At 36.8% G+C, this 21,291-nt stretch overlaps 3 protein-coding genes across 4 annotated transcripts; 1 reads left to right on the top strand and 2 right to left on the bottom strand.

Moving 5' to 3' along the window:
* Positions 1-7,984: 7,984 nt before the first annotated feature.
* Positions 7,985-13,517, top strand: LOC141656343 (sodium/calcium exchanger NCL-like). Its single transcript, XM_074463200.1, has 7 exons — positions 7,985-8,794; positions 10,950-11,135; positions 11,314-11,495; positions 11,874-12,019; positions 12,116-12,389; positions 12,614-12,916; positions 13,010-13,517. The coding sequence occupies exons 1-7, from the start codon at positions 8,380-8,382 to the stop codon at positions 13,256-13,258; spliced, it is 1,755 nt and encodes a 584-aa protein (XP_074319301.1). The 5' UTR covers positions 7,985-8,379; the 3' UTR covers positions 13,259-13,517.
* A 176-nt stretch (positions 13,518-13,693) lies between these two features.
* LOC141656344 (uncharacterized) lies at positions 13,694-15,700 on the bottom strand. Its single transcript, XM_074463201.1, has 3 exons — positions 14,516-15,700; positions 14,295-14,369; positions 13,694-14,134 (listed from the first exon to the last, which is right to left on the bottom strand). The coding sequence occupies exons 1-3, from the start codon at positions 15,221-15,223 to the stop codon at positions 14,063-14,065; spliced, it is 855 nt and encodes a 284-aa protein (XP_074319302.1). The 5' UTR covers positions 15,224-15,700; the 3' UTR covers positions 13,694-14,062.
* A 203-nt stretch (positions 15,701-15,903) lies between these two features.
* Positions 15,904-20,958, bottom strand: LOC141656341 (rRNA-processing protein fcf2-like). Of its 2 annotated transcripts, none has more exons than XM_074463198.1 (6): positions 20,820-20,958; positions 18,717-18,950; positions 18,153-18,213; positions 16,970-17,047; positions 16,765-16,880; positions 15,904-16,411 (listed from the first exon to the last, which is right to left on the bottom strand). In XM_074463198.1, the coding sequence occupies exons 2-6, from the start codon at positions 18,944-18,946 to the stop codon at positions 16,279-16,281; spliced, it is 618 nt and encodes a 205-aa protein (XP_074319299.1). In that variant the 5' UTR covers positions 18,947-18,950; positions 20,820-20,958; the 3' UTR covers positions 15,904-16,278. The 2 variants fall into 2 exon arrangements, with proteins under 2 accessions (XP_074319299.1, XP_074319300.1); XM_074463199.1 differs by having other exon boundaries at positions 20,816-20,935.
* Positions 20,959-21,291: the final 333 nt, after the last annotated feature.

The following is a 21,291-nucleotide window of genomic DNA, read 5'->3' as shown; positions in this document are numbered from 1 at the left end:
GTTGTGTATTCTGTTAGGTAATTTCCTACCGAAATTCTACTACTTTTAGGTTGCGTAGGCGACATGTCATTTCAGGTTTAGATCTGTCTTGAGTGTATTACTGGGTAGTTTCACTTGCGGGTCAGGTAGTTTACTTGTTTAAGATCAGGTGATTAGATAGCCATATAAAAGAGCTAGGACCGTCTCTATTTAGTTATAAATCCTATACGATATCGATAGAGAATTAGTTTGCCGAATTTGTTGTTTTCAAATTAGAATGGTCCTGCATCAACCAGCTTCTCTAGTAAAACAAGAAAAGAATGCAAAGAGGACTTGATCTTTTTCTAACATTTAGATCATTGCTTGTGATTTTGTCAGCTATGTATCATAACTTCACAAGTCTTTTTCGACGACGGAAAAGTATCAATGTCTCTACCTAAACTCCATATTTGTGACCCATCTTTGTATAATCACTCTTTCAAAATTTAGAAATATCCTGCATTCAGTAGAAAATGCTGGTTTATAGCTGACATTTACTTCCTCTGGTTTGTAGTCTCTTTAGTACCATGACCTACACACATAAATGTTTTAGGTCCATTGTATCTTCATTAAGCAAGGCAAGTAGGGTCGTATCGTAAACTTGTACTCCGTATATTAACACCTTCATTACCCTTTATTGCTTAATTTGAGCAGAAACTTGGATATCTTTGCCTGATTTAATCTTTCCGTTTGTGTGAAACTTCTCCCGAAATGGGTAAAACCATTGATTTAGGACCTAGCTTTGAGCTTACGCCTTAATGAATCACGGTCAAGTACTCAAGTGGGTTGAGGGAAACCTGGATATCAACTAAGCCGACCCTAATCTTCCTGAAACCCAAGTAGACCCGACCTGAATGTTTATTATCGTAAACTGACCATTATCCCCAAATAACTTGAAAACAACTCACCCGAAAATGACCTGACCCCACCCGAATTCTTGCAAACCCGAATTGACCCGACCTAATTAACCCGTTTGCCAGGCCTAAATTATCAACCATGTTTTTCAACGGTTTAGTCAGATGTACGCAGTCTAACCCCACACCGAGGCGATTTCCGGACTAGAAACTTGGGACCTAAAATAATGTAAATATAAGGACATAAAGGTTAACATCAAGCACAATAATGAAGTATAAAGTAGAGATGGTCTCCTACCATGAATGTAATCAAAGGGTATGTTGTTAAAAATCTTTGATAGTCTGTCTAGCTGGAAACTTTGTACAAAGCAATGATCAATCACTTGCCTTTGTATTTTGAAGGGGACATATGCTTGATGGGTTGTTGGAACTTATTTATGGTTGGGTGACAACCACAGAGACAGAACAGACTATTAATTTTCTGACCAATCATTAAATTTTTTATTCTAATATTTTATTTTATTTTTGTCAAAATTCAAAAAGTTGGATGTCGAAAGTCGAAACAGAAACGAAAAGTTAGTTTTCTGAATTCTTATATGAGACTGTCTCATCTTCACCTTAAAGACATGGTTCAAAATTTCGGTATTGGTCATAGCCGTGGTAACGGTTAAATGTCCGTTACTGACTGATCGTGGCGATTCTCGGTGATGTCTCGGGTGATTTCTCGTATCGGTAGAGTGTAGATGGGCGATACGATACAACTCGGCCGAGATTTAGACCCATGCTTGAAGATAAAACGATGAGGATCAAGAATTATCGGTCTAGTTTGATATTTTTATTTTTAATACCGAACATATTATTTCGAGCATGCATATATTTTATCTTAGATAAACTGTTTTTATAGTAACCTCATTGGTGAGGCGGTGAGACCGTCTCCTACAAGTTGTTTACTGTTAATTTTTAATACCAAACATATTATTTCGATAATGAATACTCCCTCCATACCAGACCAATGGTAACATTGAGTTCAGGGGCACTATTCATGGTCGTAGGGAATCTTCGATATTATTCTTAATCTATAAGACAAAATATAGTCATGTGAGATCTTGTTTGATTTATCGTCATGAATGCTATAAGAATATCAAATTTTTATAATTTTTAATAATGTGTAACATTTACGTTGCAAAACGTGTCTCGACAAATGTGAAAATCACAATGTTACCATTGGTGTGGTATGGAGGGAGTATATTTTATCTCAAATATATTACTCTATATGAACTTTTATACCGTTTTGATAGTAACCTCACCGGTGGGTGAGTCGGTGAGGCGGTGGTGAGACGGACAGTTGAGGAGACCCATGAAAGAAGCTTATGAGTCCGTGCATGGTAGAGAGGTACAAAACATGAATGGGGTTTTTTCATTCTCATAGGGAAAGGGAAAGCTAAGAGATGTACAATTCCAGGATTGATATGATATCTTTTGTAGGGTCCCCTCCCCCCTCCCTCCTCCCTCTATGTTTTCATTGCCATGTGAGTTGGATTATACATGCTTTGTAGGAACACAATTGATTGAGGTTACTGATTACGCGGTACTGTACGAACTTTGATTCGTCTTCATACAATGTACTTAACTTTTGCCCTCTGTCTCGGTCAGTAGTTATCTATTTGACTTGTGTCTGAGGAGGATTTCAAATTAAGACGGTCAATAGATTTCTTGTTGCTGCCCTCGTCAATAGTTTACGTTTGTAATCCACCACACTAGATAGAACTAAGAAATGTAAATTTTTTTATTGGGATTAGTGTGATCAAATGTAGTTTAAGGCCGGACTCAGGTAAAATCGAATGTGATTTCTGTGGCCTTAGATGAGCAAAAATAACCGGCTAAGGATTGGTAACTGGGTCTGGTCTATATGCATTATAGGAAATGCATGTCGGTTCTCACTTCCGTTGCGGGAGCCTGTAAGACATTGAGGTAATGTTGTTGATTTGTCGTAAAGAGGTAGTAGTATAATATTCGCGTAGTCAATTGTCGTACTTGTTGCTTTGAAGCGTTCTGTCAACCTCACCTGTTCAAACTTCAAAGGTTGGATATGAGTCACTTTGATTGCGAATTCACAGACTGGTGCTCGATCGTACTTTCTGACTTCTGCGTGACAAATCTTAATTTAAGAAGATCACAAAGAAGAAGTCAATTGGTTTGAGATTAGGTTTTCGTGTTAGTCGCAGGATCGGTTTTTACCTGTAGTATTAGGCGGCCATTTGTTACCCGTCTCCCCTACCACCCCAAACTACCTCTTACCCATCATGGACCGTGGCGATCCACCAGTCCGCCAATCATCTGAGCCACCCTTTAATGTGCTCCGGCCTGACCCTACTCGATCTACCCCAGCCACTACACTTCTACAAAAGCCGTTGTTTCCTCCTGCGAACTAAACTGAACCACCTCTTATACACCCTAAACTTTCCGGTCCACACCCAAAACTAGTTTCGAAGGGTCACGAAAACCCACCTATATCTAATTTTTCACTTTCCCGGCCTGAATTCCGTCGAAGTTAAGGTAGAGATACATATTCTGAATTTTGAAATGGGAAAGAGGGAGGTCGAAAAGATAACGAATGTACATTTATGATACGGTAATTGTAAATAACTAGTCGCAATTTTCAAGACTGACTGTTCTCATGCGAACTCAACCCTATATTACGCAAGATACTAACTCGTCTCATACAAAAACATAGCGTAAACTGAGATAGGTTGCGAACCGACTCAAAGAACGAACGGTCCAACACTTTCCTCTAATTTATTAGATGAGAAAATCGACATAATCCGAACCAACCATTTAAGGAGTTTATATCCCCAAACTTATTAATGTCGTCCAAAGGCAAGCAAATTAAGTATACTTGGTATAAATGCGCAACTCTCTTTGCTTCATGTCCTCTAGTATTTGCCAATCTTCATCCATTATTTATTCACAAATTATAAGTCCGTTTTACGGTGCGACCACTTTAAAAGTGACCATTTTAAGGTAAATAATGACCAAGTTTTATTATTGTAAACTGACCAGTTTTTAAAAGTTGTCACGTTTTAACATAATAAAATAGTAAATGATTATCATAAAATGAGCGCTTTTTATACGTCGCATTAAACTACGGTCACACATAATAACAACTACTCCTTGTTTATTTATGTACAAACCAAGCTTTATTATGTGTTTGTACTGTGCATGTCTTCTAACTCAATTGGTTCCTGCTCTTGTTGTAGGACAACATTTATTGTTTGAAGTACATATCGATCAGTTAGGATCATGACATGTTATTGTACTTTGCACTCGAATTTTAGTTCTCGAATTTGAATTTCTATCTACGTCGTTGGCTGTGACTGAGCCAGAATAGAACTTTAGCAGAGACGAACGAGTAATAGTAAGTGAACTTGAGAAAGTTTGGAAATGTTAGCTAAAAAGCTTTGAAATTTCTATCCTCCAGTAGGGACGAGCGCCACACCTGAGTCCTGACCCTCCCTTAGCTCCGGTTATTGGTGTCAAGTCTTTCGGTTCTTCTAGTAATTTTAATGTTGTGTTAAGTTGAGGGCCTCTGTAGTTGGATGTTCATCTCAAGGGAGGTCACCTTCGGCTTCCCCACCACATAGGGATTGCCCTAATTGATGGACGTGTAACTTTTTTTTGATTAATAGAAGGGATAAAATCCCAGAGACCTATAGAGAGTAGGGTTCCAGAAAATTCACAAGAAGCAGAAATATAACAAAACGAGTACAAAAACAAAACAATCCATCCTTTTCATCCTGTTCAACACGAAAAACTTGCGTACTACTATCACGCACCAAGCCTCCTTTGCATAATCCTTTTCTCCTTCCATGATCTTAATGTTATCCAATTGTTTAGCCATTCCTCCAAAGTGTAGGATAAAAGTGTCCTCCATGATGTTCACCCATGATGGACATGTAACTATGTAAGATGATCCATTAATTTTGTAGTTAACTATTGGAAAAGTATATTAATGTCGGAGACTCAGAAGTTAGGCCCTGTTCTTTTGGGCGAATAGAGGAGCTGAACTGAATTGAGTTGAAGGGAGCTGAAAAGAATGGGCTCTAAGGATTAAGGAAGGGTTTATAAATTTTAAGGATTCTCGTTTTAAATTCGTTCTACCGGTATTGAAAAGGTGTCATCAAATGGTTCTGATATTTGTATTACCATCTCATTCATCAATCATCATCCTTTTCATTGTATTGCAATCTGGGGACTTTAAGCGCAAACAAATCACAAATAGCGTAAATCAGGTAAGAATGTGTATGAGTGGGCTCAGCCCAATGATATCTCATTTATTCTTACAATATGATACCATCATAGTATCATACCAATCCATAACCAATAGCTTGGGTTAAAATGATTATAATTAGAAATTTTATAACATAGGCAAAGCCGCAAAGACCTTCTTTCCAACTGAAAGAAGTTGAACCGAACATTAATGAAACTGAATTAAACTAAATTGAACTTAATAGAGTTGAACTAAATTGAAATAAAGTTAATTTGTGAAGATATTAACTGAATGAAACTGAATGAAACTTGTCATGCAAGTAGCTCGTTCAAATACTATTTTTTCGAGTATATCTTTTTAAGGAACTCGTTCAAATACTATTAGTACCTAGAAACTCAAGCAAATCATCTCACATAAAAGACCATAGATGGAGATATTACGCCGCCACACTCACTGTTTGCTACTCCCTAGTCATTTAGCTTTGACTAAAATATACTCCTTACAAATAATTTTATGGAAATGATAAATACAATACAACTCACTGGTTGTATTTAAGCATTTAATATCCTTCTAAATTTGAAATTAATTTAAAAATTAAAGAGTAAATTACACATAAATCAATGCATTTAATGCATATATTAACTATTACTTTTCTCTTTTAGTTGCTTAAAATTGGATTGTATTTATCATCTCTCATAATTTTAAAAGTAGACAGATAATTAAACCGGAGGGAATATCATCATACATATCGTATTTCAACACCACACAATTTATTAATTATAAACAACAACAAAAAGTATATTAAGGAATATCATCAAGACTTTTTATAGTAAAGGGGTGCGAAATTTATTTGGGTTGAATTATTGGAGCATTAGTCCATACTAGCAATTAAAGATTTGTCCATATTCCACAATCCAATTGCCTTTACAAGTCACAAACGGTTGGCTTTCAAGTTTCAAATAAATCATGTATTGACTTTTGACCTTTACAGATTTGTCCTTCCTCTTTAGATGATCACACAAATTCTCATTATAGACGGACACTATCCGTCTATACGTATAGACGGATACCATTTCCCCTCACAAAATACTCATTTGTCATAAAGTGGGAAGCACCCCACCTTGTCCCCCCTACTCATTTTATTAGGGTTTTTCCCCGTCTGTTCGCCTCACCCGTCTATACCAAGACCTATTGCTAGATGATCTACAATTCTTTTTACAAATAACCCCAAATTATTGCATAAAACCATTTTATACGTAAAAAGTCTAACTAAATTAATTAATAAATTTACATAAAAATATTTTATTTTAGTAATTTAATATTTTATATTGATAATTTGCATATTTAAACCTATTAGTAATTTAGTATTCACATAAAATATCGGGTTATTAAAATAAAATTAAAATATAATTAAATACTAACTTTGGGTTATTCTTGTACTTGATCAGTCCTATATATGACAATCTTACAAAAGAGTTGTTCGTGGTATCTCATGGTCGGCAAGGACAGCCCCTGATGGGGCAGCTAGAGGCCTAGAGCGGGCTATTTCTTTTTATATTCTACACGGGCCAAGTGGAATGGCCAAAAGTCAGCCAATGGGTATAGGCCGCCGAGCCGTATGGGCTGCCACCTCTACCCAAACCGACATATGGTCTAGGTTGGCCAATGTTGGGCTGGGGTGCGAACCATGCAAAGTCAAGCCACAACCCTAACCGGGCAGGCCCGACCAAACAATTTGGCCATCTTAAGGGCTCTAGTCAAGTAGTAGCGTACTACTCGGGAGAAAGACTCATGAAGAACGGCTTAAGTTCTAAGTTCTAAACATCTTCACCTTAATACTAGATCTAGCAAAACTAACTCGACCGACAACCGATTTGCACTTGATCTAGGGAACTAGATTCGACCCGACCACATCTGATCCAGCACCTGATGTTTACTTCCTCGTATTTAGCATACGTTCCTAAATCCCCCGATAACAACATCGAAAATTTTGTTCATAAACCCGAACTAACACAATTCGATTGACTCGTTTACCAGGTCTACGACCCTGTTCTTTTGGACTTAAAGTCACTTAATTTAAATTCACTTCAGATCCTATAAGTTCAGTTCAGTTCAGTTCAGATCCTATAAGTTCAGTTTAGATCCAATAAGTTCAGTTCATTTCAAATCCTATAAGTTTAGTTCAGATCATATAAGTTCAGATCCTATAAATTTAGTTCATAAAAGTTATATACCGAGTATTATTTTTAAAAACCGATGAAAAAAACATTTGACATTAATTATTCGATACATATATACATTATTATTTTTAAAACAAAATTATCACTCCTCTCATTATTTTTTATCGTAATGAATCGTAGTGTAATATATGAACAAACCAATATATATAAAACGGAAAAATGTTATTATCTTACCTTGTGCTTTAAATTATATTTTCTTATCATTGTTCTCTCTTGACTGACGACTAATTTCTTGTAAAATTTTATTTGATTTCAGTAAAAATTTGCGTTTTTATAATAACAACAACAACAACAACAACAACAACAACAATAATAATAATAAAGTTAAATTAAATTCAGATAATTTAAATTCGGATCCTATAAATTCAGTTCAGTTCAGATCCTATAAGTTCAGTTCAGATCCTATAAGTTCAGTTCAGTTTAGATCCAATAAGTTCAGTTCAGTTCAGATCCTATAAGTTCAGTTCAGATCCTATAAGTTCAGTTCAGTTCAGATCAAATCCTATAAATTTAATTCGATTCAGATCAGATCCATTTCAGTCCAAAAGAAGAGGACCTACAAACCAACATACAAATGAATTTTTTCTTAAAAAAACCATCAATTTCATAAGGATGATGATAGTCAATTAGTCACGAGAGCTCATGGGCCATGCCCCATTTTGTGTTTTGGCATAACGATGTTTTCCAAATCTCCAATACTATCATCCATCACCTCATTAAGTAATAATCAATCCACTTGTTCCACATTTAAACACATATTAACACGGATCGTACACGGGTTCATAGTTTCATACTAGACTAGATCCAATTCACCTCCAAAATTTCTTAAATAATCATCAAAGATTTGATCTTGATCTACTACTATCTACTACACTCACCTCAACAGTCATCACTTTGATACTTAATACACAAATCTTACGTAACATAATTATGAATTATTATTATCAATAAATTTATTAAACAAAACAAAAAACTAATCAAATCCCACATCCCAAAAAAAATGCCGACAAAAAAACTCACATGGGCACTTTTTATAACCCTTATGATCACCATAACCACCGCAAGAACCACCCTAGACGGCGGTTCATACGGTGGTTCAGACGGTGGAGGGGAGATTACAAACAGAAATCATGAAGTGGGTAGGAGTTATATTAGGCTACCAAGTATTAAATCAATGTTAATTTCATCAGAAAATGTAGAAGAAGAATGTGAACAAACATATGGGTTTTTACCATGTACAAAAACATGGTTAGGAAATATGTTTTTAATATTAGTTTATGGATATTTAATGTTTATGGCTGCTACTTATTTATCAAATGGAAGTGAACTTTTGTTGGAGATTTTAGGTCCTGGTGTTGTTGGTGGTCTTTTTCTTCCTATTCTTGGTGCTCTTCCTGATGCCATGCTCATTCTTGGTAATTTATCTTATCTTTTATGTTTTTTTGTGGAAAATAGTTTTTTTTTTTGGGTGAATTTGGTGTTGTTTTGTGCCAATTCTTGGAAATTTAATGTTTTTAGTGTGGAAAATGTTGTGTGGAGCCATGTTGGATGTCCTGAAAGGATGATGATTCATGTTAGCCGACTCCAAATTATTTTGAGACTAAGGCTTTGATGTTGTTGTTGGTGATTTGTGTGTTTTTATGCAAGTTATGGATTTTGGTGTTGTTTTGTGCACATTCTTGGGAATTTAATGTTTTTAGTGTGGAAAAAGTTTTGTGGAGCCCCCCTATTAGATGCTCTCGACGGTTTCAGATGATGATTCATGTCGGCCGACCCCAAATCATTTTGGGTCTAAGGCTCGCTGTTTCGGTTGGTGATTTGTGTGTTTTCATGTAAGTTATGGTTTTGTTTGATGTGAGATAACTGAAAAGTCACTCTCCATTATATTTGGATCAGCAATCTGCTCAAGATCGTTGTATAGTTCATTCGTACGGTAAATAACTCATTTTTTTATAGTACTGAATTTATGTTTGACCAATCAAAGGGTTGTATTACCCCAATGCTCAACGTCTCTAGCAAATGCTAGGTAAAGGGGTGTCTGATGTACGCAGCCTTAACAATTACCATTGTGTTATCAACACAAAGAGGCTGTTTCTGAATGATTAATTTTAGATTCTGCATATATTGTGCTCTAGATTGATTAAATGAGGATTAAGGAAGCTGTAATTAATGTACTGAGCTTTAGTTGCGTGATTTGTTTGGTGATTATGTCATTCGGATTGGTTACTAATGATTCATTCGGGTTTGATGTAAATTTATGTTCATTCATTGAAATACTCTCCAGATGAGTATGACTTAAGTTTTCCTATTATTAAAAAGCTGAAAAGATGTCAACTTTTCTTGGTTTCTTGTAATTGATAGTGGTGGACTGGTTGTAGTAGCTCATAATATATGGATCACGGCTTATTATGATGTTTTGTTTTTGATGGGTTGGTTTTCTAGTTTAATGCAGTTCGAAATTGCAGCCGGTTAAGTGTTGGATGTAACTTAGGCTTAGATATGTTGAAAGCATATATAATCTAGAACAGATCATAATTTTTGTATTAAACTTTGACTTGATCTGTGGCGTGCATTGTTTATGTTTCTCTAATTTCAAATTGAAGTTGAATGTAGTTAGAGTTTCGGCGTTTCCTGTTAGTTTGATTGAGGATAAAATCACTTTTTCTATAGATTGGCTTTTACAGAGAAGTTCTTCAAAAATATCGCAATGCAGTATGTTTAAAATGGCGTGATTGTTTCTTAAATATTCTTATAAGTTATAACTCTCATTTAGGACGATTCAGAATTGTGTTTGCTAATCATAATTTGCCTCAGCTTGTTCGACAATGTTGGACGAAGAAGTTAGGATTGAAGTAATGCTGGGTGTAATTTGGTATTATCCCAAATTGAAGAGATAAGCCATAAGTCTATGTCAGTTCACGGTCTTATGTGCTAACCCAAGTGAAAGCTCTGACACTCCGTAGATCTGAGTAAACGGAAAATGCTCATTGTTTAATATCGTATCTCATTCAGTGAATCAGTGTCCATAATGCCTTACATCTTTCTTTTCTTGGAAAAAAATGTTCACTACCGACAGTGTTTAATTTGTTCTCTTGTTTGTTATGAACTTTTTTTTTTGGGTGTGGCAGTGTTAATCACAGTTCATCTCGTACTTTTTGATAGTATTTTGAGTGTGTATTTGGAAAATAATTGACTAGTAGAATACTCCGTATCTAGATTTGTTATCATAATATGCACTTGCTGTTGTAGTCTGGAAAATGGTATTAAATCTGAGCCGTGACTCCCCATAACAACAGTCATAAAGGTTAAGGTTTTGGAAGTCAGCGACATTTTGCGGTTGATTGGCCACACTGTAGAATAACAACCGAGATCAGGCTACAGCTGATTCAAAGATCAATTCTAAAATTGATACCATGGCCTTGAAGGAATACACTGTTAACTTATCTTATGAACTTCTCTACTCCTGTAAATATGGTTGTCGTGCGCGGTGCGCATGATTACATAATCAAGAATTAGCTTTTCAATAAGTTCTAACAAACTATTTTTTTTTTTTAAAAAAAAATTCTTCAGTTTCTGGCCTCTCTGGAAGTGCTGCAGAGGCTCAAGATCAAGTATCAGTTGGTATGGGATTACTGGCTGGATCGACGGTGATGCTTCTGACTGTAATATGGGGAACTTGTATTTTGGTTGGCAAATGTGATTTGGATGGTCCAATGGCAATCGATGAAACCGACACAAAAGGATTTAGCTTGCGAGGTAGACATCATTTTTAATTTTTTTTGGCTGTTCAATATTTAAATATCACAAGTTTTCCAATTCGGTGATTTTATCAAAATCATGTGAAGCCTATGTTGACATAAAATTGAAAAAATGAAGATTCACAGACAATTAGAAATCTATAATTTTCATTGTTGTTATTGTTCTATGTCTTCAGGTTCTGGTGTTTCTACTGATATATGGACAAGCTATGCTGCAAGAATCATGGCATTTTCTGTATTGCCATTTCTTGTCGTACAGTTGCCACAAGCTCTTAGCTCGACTTCTGGGAGACATCTGGCTGTGCTTATTTCCCTCATAATCTCTCTTCTATTGCTCATTAGCTATTGTGTATTTCAGGTAATGTGCAAAAAAAAAAAAAAAAATTGCCTGGTTCGTGCTAGAAACATCCCGTAACTCTGGTTCAATTAACCCAAATATTCGTTTTTTTTTCTGGGTCAGAAAATCGACTTCTTTTCCTGTGTTTGGATCAGATTCTGGTCAAGATGTTTTTTTGTGACAGATTCCCCCCACCTTTTTTGAATTTCTATTTTATATTTCTATTTTTTGTAATTTCGTTTATTGTGTTTTGCATCTTTTCCCCCCATTTATTATATGTTTTTCAAATTATTTTTGTCAATGCTTAAACAATGAAGACTTTTATTTACAAAAATAAGTTGCAATGCGAATAATGTACCTGTTTTGAGCGGCTCCTGTTCTTTTGTTCTGTTGTGGCAGGTCTTCCAACCTTGGATTCAAGAACGAAGGCTTGACTATGTGAAACATAAGCGTGTGATGACTGGGTTTCTTAAACATTTGAAGAAGCATGCTCTTGGAAGACTCTGCAATCATGACGGAAGCCCTAACCATGAAGTAATAGAAAAGTTAGTTCATTGCTTCTGTTTTCTATTGCTTGCTTCACAAAAGAAGATATATAGGTTAAGCTAATTTTTTATTTATTTTTGATTTGATTATGTTAGGATTTTCAAAGCAATTGACCTTGATGATAACAACCATCTCTCAAAAGCGGAACTCAGAGCATTTGTCATTGGAATGCATCTCGATGGCGTCAACCTGGGAGAAGAGGATATTGCCGGTAAAGTGCTTAAGGAATTTGATACTGAGCGACAAGACGATAAAATTGATCTAGAGGAATTCACTATTGGAATCTCAAAGCTACTTGCCATTGTGAGGGGTGACGGGGCTTCCCATCGTAATGCTGATACAATAAAGTATATAGATCAATATGATGAGGTGAGTTGGAAAGTTAATTGTCTTGCGTATGCTCGAAATACTACCAAGATAGCTTCTTGTCTTTAGGATACTTGCCATCTTACACTGATTCTAGTAGGAAACCGTCTTACATGTGGAAAAAAACCCAAATATTTACGTATTTTTCATTTAATTATGCTTAAATGGATTGGGATGGTCTCATGTAAAGGGGTCTCATATTGAACATTTGAACTTTCATTATCCAGGAATCAAAACTCGAGCATTTGCTGTTGGGCGATTCTAATGATGAGGGCGGGGAAGAAGTTGAGAATCCCAGGAAAACCACCATCAAGGCAATATTGTTCTTAATACTTGGGACTATAATTGCTGCTGCATTTGCCGATCCTTTAGTAGATGCCGTGGATAATTTTTCAACTGCAACCAAAATTCCTTCCTTCTTCATTTCATTTATTTTCCTACCTCTAGCAACAAACTCCAGTGAAGCCGTGTCCGCTATCATCTTTGCTTCAAGGAAGAAAAGAAAATCTGCATCCCTAACTTTCTCCGAGGTTGGTGCCTTTCTTGCTTTTACCATTAGTCCCACGGTATTAAATATCTGCTGCAACACCGTTAGTCTCACTATGACAATGCTTATCCTGCAGATATATGGTGCTGTGACAATGAACAACGTCCTATGTCTCTCGGTGTTCTTGGCGCTAGTTTATGTTAGAGGATTGAGTTGGGACTTCTCCGCAGAAGTGCTTGTTATTTTCCTCGTTTGTGTCATAATGGGCGCGCTTGGCAGCTTCCGGACTTCATTCCCTCTCTGGATGGCTTCTGTGGCTTTCTTTCTCTACCCATTTTCTCTGGTGCTTGTTTACGTCCTCGACTACATCCTCGGTTGGTCATAGACATGCAAGACATCACTGCTTAATGACGGGTATTTCTACAATAGGCCTCTGCTAAAGTATGTCACAAACGTGTTCTTCCAGGCGTTAGTTTTTCTCACTGTTTTGACGTGAGTCTTGATGCGAGTATGATAGAGCTGTTTTCTTATACATATGCTTTTACTCTTATACCCTACGGCTGCAAGTCTGATATGTCTGAACATGAATCTACTTTTTTCTGTCTCTTTGAATAAAGCTATTAGTATGAGACTTCCGTTGCGCCTTTGTTGAGATTCTTATCACAATCTGTTCTTTGTTTATGTGCTTTCGAGTGATAGAAATAAGCATATTGAGATTTGAGACTGTGATTATCCTAGTTTGTCAAATAAGTACATTGAGGTCCATTTGGGAGTGATCCTATAAAGGAAATAAAAGGTAATTTGGGACTAACCCGTATGAAAATATGAAAGTTATTTCTGAATTACGGGAACACGTTGGCTTCCAGACGACAATAGTCAATAACCAACCACGGTGCTAAGTATTGGTTCAAGTTGTGATCTTAGAAACAGTCATTAAGGTCTAATATCAGTCATTGAGCAACAAGTGAGTCCGCTATCGCCTTGAAATGCGGTTGCGGTAACTTTCATAGCATTTACAAACCATTGCAGTTCGGTATGACAGGGAAGATTTAAGAGATGGTAACCCACCAGTCATACAGAATTGCAGGTACTAGGAACTAACTGTCATCTCTAAAGATGATGCTGCTATTTTAAGCTTAAATGTGTCTGTGGTTATTAGTGAGTGATTCCGGAATGCAACAACTGCTAATCATAGAGGTCCTGACATGGTTCGGCTAAGTGATTGCTTCCTTTGTTGTTGCTGTAGACTGCTTCTCAGAAACTGCATAATTACAGGAAAGATCACAAGCATGCATTAAAATATAGGGTGTTACATACTTACATGACATATTGGTCGTAACTCGTAAGGTAAAGGATTTTCATCTTTCTGTGCCAATATTTTCTGGTATAAGAAGGTAGTGAAAAATATTTTGATTTGTTACCTGAACCGAGTTCCTTCTTATCTTATTTTCTGCCTGAAGTCTGGTAACTTGCACTTCCAGATCATGGATATAAGCCTGCATTTTATGTTTCACATGTAAAGAACTAATCAACGGAGATGGGTCGGATGTAAACCTTTGTGTTAAGACACGACTCTTTTTAGACTGACCCGTAATGAAAATTGCAGCGATTGACTGCAACTTCTTCTTAATAAAGAAACTACCTTTACTCTGGTGTAACATTTTGTAGCAGAGATTCTGTTCTTGATCTTTTGTCGCTCTTTACAGAAATGTCGTAATTGTGGGCTTAAATCGAACCCTTTTTTCTTTCTTCCTCTAGGAATCTTCTGTACTTCTCCCCATATTCCCTCCCCATACCCCCAACACTTTCCCTTGCTGCAAACTTTGTCCTCTTTTATCTCTTGGAATATCCTCATATCTCCGCTGTCAGATTTATCAGGATTAGTCGGGAAATCAAAGTCGATCAATGCTAATACTGCAGGATCAAAGGGTGGTAGATCATCAAATATCACTGGGTTCGTGATTCTACTGTTGTCTGCGTGGGTGACTGATAATTGGGTGTCTGGCACATCTTCCCTTAGTTTATGTGGTTTTAATAGTTGTAAATCCAACGGATTTGGGTCGAATGACACGGGTTTGCTGTTATTAATGGTTTGATCGAAACATAAGTAATCTGCCACTGGTGACTTAAAATCGGAAGAATGGAAAATGCTGTCAGAGAGTTCAGCATTTACAAAGTTCATCTCCAGTTGCTCGAACCAGGAAACGCGGGTTTCTACTCGAAAAGGCGTTGATGGGTTCGGAGTACATAAAAGATCAGCTGAATTTGGATTATATGGTTGAAGAAAAGCCCTTTCAAACTCCTCAAAATCCTGTAATATCTTCTCTGCTTGATACTTCACATCTTCCATTGCCCTGCAAATGATCAACAGTGTTATATCTAAACACGTTTATATAGCGGGAATTCAAAATTATGTACATGCATACAGAACTCGAAAGTATTCCCTATTGTGCGCAACTCAGCGCAAGTGAAAGTCGAATGCATACAAAGAGACTCTTTTAACCTCCTGGTGACCGACCCATAGTAAAAATATAAGAAATCTATGCAATGTTAAAGACGGACATCAACCGATTTATCATCTTAAGATTATGGTAGAGAATATAACCTTGAATATTTTTTCGTATCTCAAAAATTCCGAGTTTTTATGAGTTCTTTGTTGGCTGGTTTAGTAATACATAAATGAGCAATATATGAACAACATGAAGAGAGAACCCTCTGATATACAGTACTTGGAAGTTGGAAGTGTGCCTTATTAGCTTTTATTATGTGTACTTTTCATTCCTTTTGTATCTTAGATGGTCAGGCCTATGTTCACAATGTTTTTGTGTTCCGCGGCGGCTTTTTTTTTTCTGTAGCACGCTTCGCTAGTGAGAATTAAACCGAAGCACTAAATAGCCATCCGTCTCAATCAATAATTTACGTTGCTTTATTTTCCCCTCGTAAGATAAAAGCAAATGTAAACTAGTGATCGGTACAGAAAGTCCTTGTTTACTCAAAGCTGCGGAGAAGTATATCTGTTTTCCGATCAGAGTTTAACTCACCCTTATATAATCAATGATAATTATCTCAAAATTTTCTAATCTTTTTTGGGAAAAAAAACATAGAACACCACCAATGAAGTGTAACAAAATGTGAAACTAGTTTGCATACAGATTTCTCGAAATTCAATTTCAAAAATGCTGATACATTAGGTGATTTCTAAAATACGATACCAAAAAATGCTCTGATACATGAAGTGACTTCTAAATTAGGGTAACCAAAGAGCACAGAGTCTTTGATCCTCCTTAGTCCTTACTGCATATACTTGAGCAACCCTCAACAAGAGTACTTGGTCGAAAAATCAAACATGTCATCCACTGATTGAGGAGCCGGAGTTCCTCTGTGTTAACTCAAGCCATTTCATCTCTACGACATATATTTACTTTCCGATATATGTCTCTTCTCCTTAGCTCGCTTTTGAGTTTGCTTGCCTCTGTTCCTCCATTTTTCATTTCCACCAGGTCGGTTGTGTTCCTCGATTTCTCTTACCTTACGCTTCCTGCAGTAATGTACAATATGCGGAAAGAGAACTCAAATCATGACTCATAACTCATAAGTGAATGGGTTAAAAGTACACCTAGGTCGGGATTCCTAAGTCTAAGTGTCTAACTAGATCCATATTTGATCCGACCCGGTTCCTCGAGATCTAATAAGGTCTAACGATCCGACCCAAATTCATGAAATTTTGCATCCAAGATGAGATCAAAATCCAATCTCCTAATTCGATGCAGGTCCATATGGACCGTACTTTTAAAATCCATATACGATTGGCAGTAGCGGACCGGATCGGATAGGGTATTGGATCCTTTTCTGTCCCCAAGTATAACCCATAATTGCACAGTAATCACGTACCGGTACTGTGTAAGGGCCATGTCATTGAGAAGCTCCTCTGCCAGAGTGCTCTTCCTCTCCTTTTTAGTGAGCCTAGAAGAGAAATATTCCGATGCGGGTTCCACAACAGTGCCCATCTACAATAAGGAACAAATAGGCATCAGGTAATGGATCAGAAAGCGCGCAAGCAGAGTAAATCATAGCATTCAGAGGAACGCAAAATTACTTGGAAATATTTAGGCAATGTCTTCAACTTAGTATCACTCTTTTTGTAGTGTCTTTTTGGATCCATGACACTCCTCAACTGCAAAGATAAGTAAACAAAGTCAATACATCAACTCGCCTATCATACCGAAAAGTTACATATAGATTCCTACAAGACAACACATTTTCAACAGACCAAAGACTCATTAACCTTTTTTCTTGAGATATGATGCAAATAAAATAAAATGCCTCACCAACCTCATAATGCTACGTGTATCGTGAAGTAGCACATTGGCAATGTATTTTACAAAGCAATTTTCATTAAGATCATCCGTAGACAATTTCTCTACGACCGAACCCCCTTTACCTAGCCACAGGCAGCGTCACCCAAACTACTCCAATCCTATCCATATATTGAACTAGACCATTACCAAAAATCCTCATATTTTGGCTTAAATGAAGTGTCCAAGTGTTCAGTGTTGGATAAAGCCATAAAGGTATGCGACATACAACAAAAAGTCGAAGTAGCTTTGGCCACAACCGAGAGCAGTTGAAAAGGAACTAGGGTAGTTGTTGTCTTGAAGGGAACACGTCCTACACCTTGATGCACTGACAAACATTCGAGTAAGATCATGTACGGGCTGCGGCTCCCATCAAGGTAGTGACAAGTACAATTCAAAAACTAGGTATCACGCTCCACCAAAGTTCTGAGACTATTCACCTTCAATGACTTCAAAAAGGGTTTCAATAAGGCTGTGCAGAAAGTTATTAACTTTCTCAGCGACAGCCATCACTTACAGTCGCTCAGAAAATCTATCAGATTGTTTCCAGCAAATCAACACCCTAAATACACTTCTGAAAGTTATCAAACTTTGACTATTTAGTGCAAAGAGAACTGGCACATGACAACCAGTGAGACCTGGTGAGAAATAGTATTTACTATGTTGTTATTAAATTAGTAATAGCACTCAGAGACTCGTAGTAGTAACGATATCAGTCCCACACTATTGGCTCCGAGAATATGGAGAAGACAGTAACAAACAGCTATGTGTAAAATGGACAAAAAAGCACTTCCAAGGCTCCAACCATTCTTCCAGTTTAACCCTAGTTTTCCTCCTTTAGGTTGGCCATCAGCCAGACTCACCGAGAAACAATTCTCTATAAACACAATGAACCCTATCACTCTATAAGCATACAAGATGTACCTTTAATAGCTGTAGATCTTGTTTCATTTGCGGTGTCATGACTGGGGCAGGCATGTCAAACCTATATTTAAGTCACAATAAATCCACATCAGTGTGCAGATATTTCCATCAAACAAAGCTTCTTTAGACAAACTACAGGAGAGGAAACCAATACCAAAACACTAAGGGTGTGTTTGGATAGAGTGATTTGGAGGGAAAAGAAAGGGAGGGGGAGTAGGGAATTTAAAATCCCTTGTTTGGATAACAAATGAGGGTGGAGGGAAATAGAGGGGGAGAGATTTGGAGGGATCCAATTTCCCTCCTCCAAGCCTAATCAAAATCTCTCCACAATAGGTAAGATTTGGAGAGAAATTGTATCCAAACACCCACACTCCGTCCCCCCTCCCCTTCCCTTCTCTCCCTTTCCCTTCTCTCCTTCCCCCTCCCCTCCCTTTCCCTCCATTTTTGCTATCCAAACACACCCTAAAAGAAACGTTGATCCAATCATCCAAACACGAAAAATGAAGGAAAAGATAGCAGGGAAGCAAAAACAGAATATGGATGCCAGTCAACACGAATACATACCAACTTTTACCAGCAGTGTCTTTGATTTGTTTCTTGCGCATTATGTTGACCTTTCGTGGATTATTTGGAGGAACATACAAACCATCAACGAGCTCTGAAGTGGGCATATACAGCCCACTGCTCTCCTGAGAGATGTTGCCTTTACTTTTTGTGGATGAAGAAGAGGCCTTGCTGAAAGTTGGAAGTTTTGGCTCCCAGGTCAAGCCGATCATTGGTTTAACTTCAGGCATTTTGCTACAAGTGTGTAAAACATTCAGCAGCTTAGATATATCAAGGAACTAGCTGATTTTTTTTAAGATGTGGTATCACAAGTTGATAATGAGAAGATGTGAAAGGTAAATATGAGAATTCGTAGAAGTGTACAACAGAAACAGAGTCCCGAAATGTTATGGGGTGGTCAACTAACATGAACAATCAAATTGGAAAATTATTAATGTCTACAAGATGTGACAATTTTTCTATGGTCACCTCTTTTATCGGAGTTTGAGAGCAGCAGTGAATCGCATAAACTGGAAATTGCAGGTGGAGTTTGTATGTAACATAATTATATAACAAAATGAGCTTAAAAGGGCAATTAGAATATGGAATACAGATAAAAAGTACATTGTTCAATGGAATTTAACAACCCAGTAAAAACAATTCAGTTTCTAACTTTGTATAACTAAACTATACAAAGGCTAGACGAGAAACAAATGTTAACCAACACAGCACCTAATACTCCTCTTGAAGTGCCAAACTCACCGTTAATATAAAATTTGAAATAAGCAAACACTCGCAAACTTTACCCAAAGGCTCTGATGTTGAACCATCATATTAACTGTTAGCACACGTACGACCTCCAACCTATTACTATAGTCTCATTTGACTTTGGTGGTCGAAAGATCTCGACTTTGGCCAATATTTTCTCAAAATATATACAAAAATCACAATTTAAATTGTATGTCTAGCTATATTTGGAGAAATTAATGGTCAAAGTTGACATCAATTAACCAAAGTTAAATGGCGACAATGAATCTGGGACGGAACTTGGAAATGGCTTATCTTAGGCTCCCTAGCCTAAAATAAAATTAGAAAAAGGGACGGATAACCTAACATCTCGCATTTCATTTCCCTACCATTTCTCTAGGTAGACGTCATTGAATCAATTTGCTAGTGATAAAATCAAACCCTGTTTGACTATACTCACATAATGGACAAGTAGAATGAGCATCGGCTAAACCCATTTGCCAAAAGTGAACTTTCCCCCTTCACAAAAATTGCACTCCCTCGATCGCATTTATATCATCCCCATTTCTCTCACAAATAAGGATAATATAATGTGATGTTGGATGTATAAAAAAAGGCATATCAAAATTAATACTCCCTCCGTCCTAATTATTTGTTTACCTTTTATTAAAATCTCTCTCACAAAGAAAAATAAAGGTAACAAATATGATTAGGATGGAGGGAGTACCATGTATCACACAAGGGTAGGCTACATTAACAATCAAACGGTACCACCACTAACTATCAATCTCCTATTTCATACCGAGTAATTGTTACTAGGGTAATAAAACTCAAATAAACAAGAAAATTGAGGAAATTGACTATGGTAGAAGCTACAAACTACGACGAGAGGGTAATAATTATCCCATAATGATGAGAACAGTTACCCACCTCCCCCGGTAATCCTCCATATCGAATTAATACTTCCCCACAACCTCGTCTCTCCACTACCACCACTAACCATCAATCGCCTCCTATTTCTTCTAATTTTACGCTCTATTACTCCCGTAACGATTACCTCCGTCTCAAGCGAACCCTAAATCATAAAATTCCGGGTCTACTTAGGGGCATCAATGAACTAACAACTTTAGATTTTCAACACTCTCAACACAGCTACAGCCAAAAAACCAATTGAGCAAAATAAAACGCCCTCCGTCTCAATCGTTTATTTAAAATTGAATGAAATACCTCTCGCAAAAAGGAAAACAAATAATCGGGACGGACTAGTTTAATGTAAAATTACTAGAACTACACTTCGCAATAAAATAATACGGAGTATAATGATAAAATTAAATGTAAAGTAGCAGAAAAACAAAGAAAAATTAAAGAGATACCTACATGAACAAGAGGGAGCAGAGAAATCGGAGCTAGAGAGGGAAGAGAGAGACAGTTGCGATGGAAAATTGAAGGAGTGATTGTTTAGGGATTGTAAAATTTTGAGCCCAATTTCAATTGTGATTTTGGGTTTTAGGGTTTTAGGCTTTGGTATAGGAAAAATTTAAACTTAAAACGGTTCGGTGACGGTTTCCTATTTAGCCCATGTTCTTTTGGACTGAAATTGTCTGGAATTGAATTAAACTTTAACTGAACTGAGCTGAGATGAAGTAAAAGTTAAAATTTGTGAAGAGGAAAGTTGAATTGAACTGAACAGAACTGAATGAAACTGAACTGAATAGAGCGGAACTGAACTAAAATAAGGTGAAATTAAGTTCAAAAGAACAGGGCCTAATCGAATCGATTAATCGGTTTATTTTTTGGTTTAATTGGTAGAGGTTGTCTTACATGATAAGACAATTTTATTTTGTAATTG

The sequence above is a fragment of the Silene latifolia genome, chromosome 5 (assembly GCF_048544455.1).
Source record: "Silene latifolia isolate original U9 population chromosome 5, ASM4854445v1, whole genome shotgun sequence".
Lineage (NCBI taxonomy): Eukaryota > Viridiplantae > Streptophyta > Magnoliopsida > Caryophyllales > Caryophyllaceae > Silene > Silene latifolia.
The sequence above is the reverse complement of the archived record's forward strand: the minus strand, read 5'-3'. Positions and strand labels throughout refer to the sequence as shown.

Bases quoted from the DNA above. Each gene is read 5' to 3' on its own strand.
- LOC141656344 (XM_074463201.1), bottom strand. From the start codon at position 15,223: ATGGAAGATGTGAAGTATCAAGCAGAGAAGATATTACAGGATTTTGAG. The intron at 14,370-14,515 runs GTAGTTTCTTTA...CATAAAATGCAG, and splicing joins AATGTTACACCAGAGTAAAG to GCTTATATCCATGATCTGGA. The intron at 14,135-14,294 runs GTAACAAATCAA...GTAATTATGCAG, and splicing joins TAAGAAGGAACTCGGTTCAG to TTTCTGAGAAGCAGTCTACA.
- LOC141656341 (XM_074463198.1), bottom strand. From the start codon at position 18,946: ATGCCTGAAGTTAAACCAATGATCGGCTTGACCTGGGAGCCAAAACTT. The intron at 18,214-18,716 runs GTATGTATTCGT...ACTTAAATATAG, and splicing joins GACACTGCTGGTAAAAGTTG to GTTTGACATGCCTGCCCCAG. The intron at 17,048-18,152 runs GTACATCTTGTA...TTATCTTTGCAG, and splicing joins AAGATCTACAGCTATTAAAG to TTGAGGAGTGTCATGGATCC.
- LOC141656343 (XM_074463200.1), top strand. From the start codon at position 8,380: ATGCCGACAAAAAAACTCACATGGGCACTTTTTATAACCCTTATGATC. The intron at 11,136-11,313 runs GTAGACATCATT...CTATGTCTTCAG, and splicing joins AAAAGGATTTAGCTTGCGAG to GTTCTGGTGTTTCTACTGAT. The intron at 12,390-12,613 runs GTGAGTTGGAAA...TTCATTATCCAG, and splicing joins ATATAGATCAATATGATGAG to GAATCAAAACTCGAGCATTT.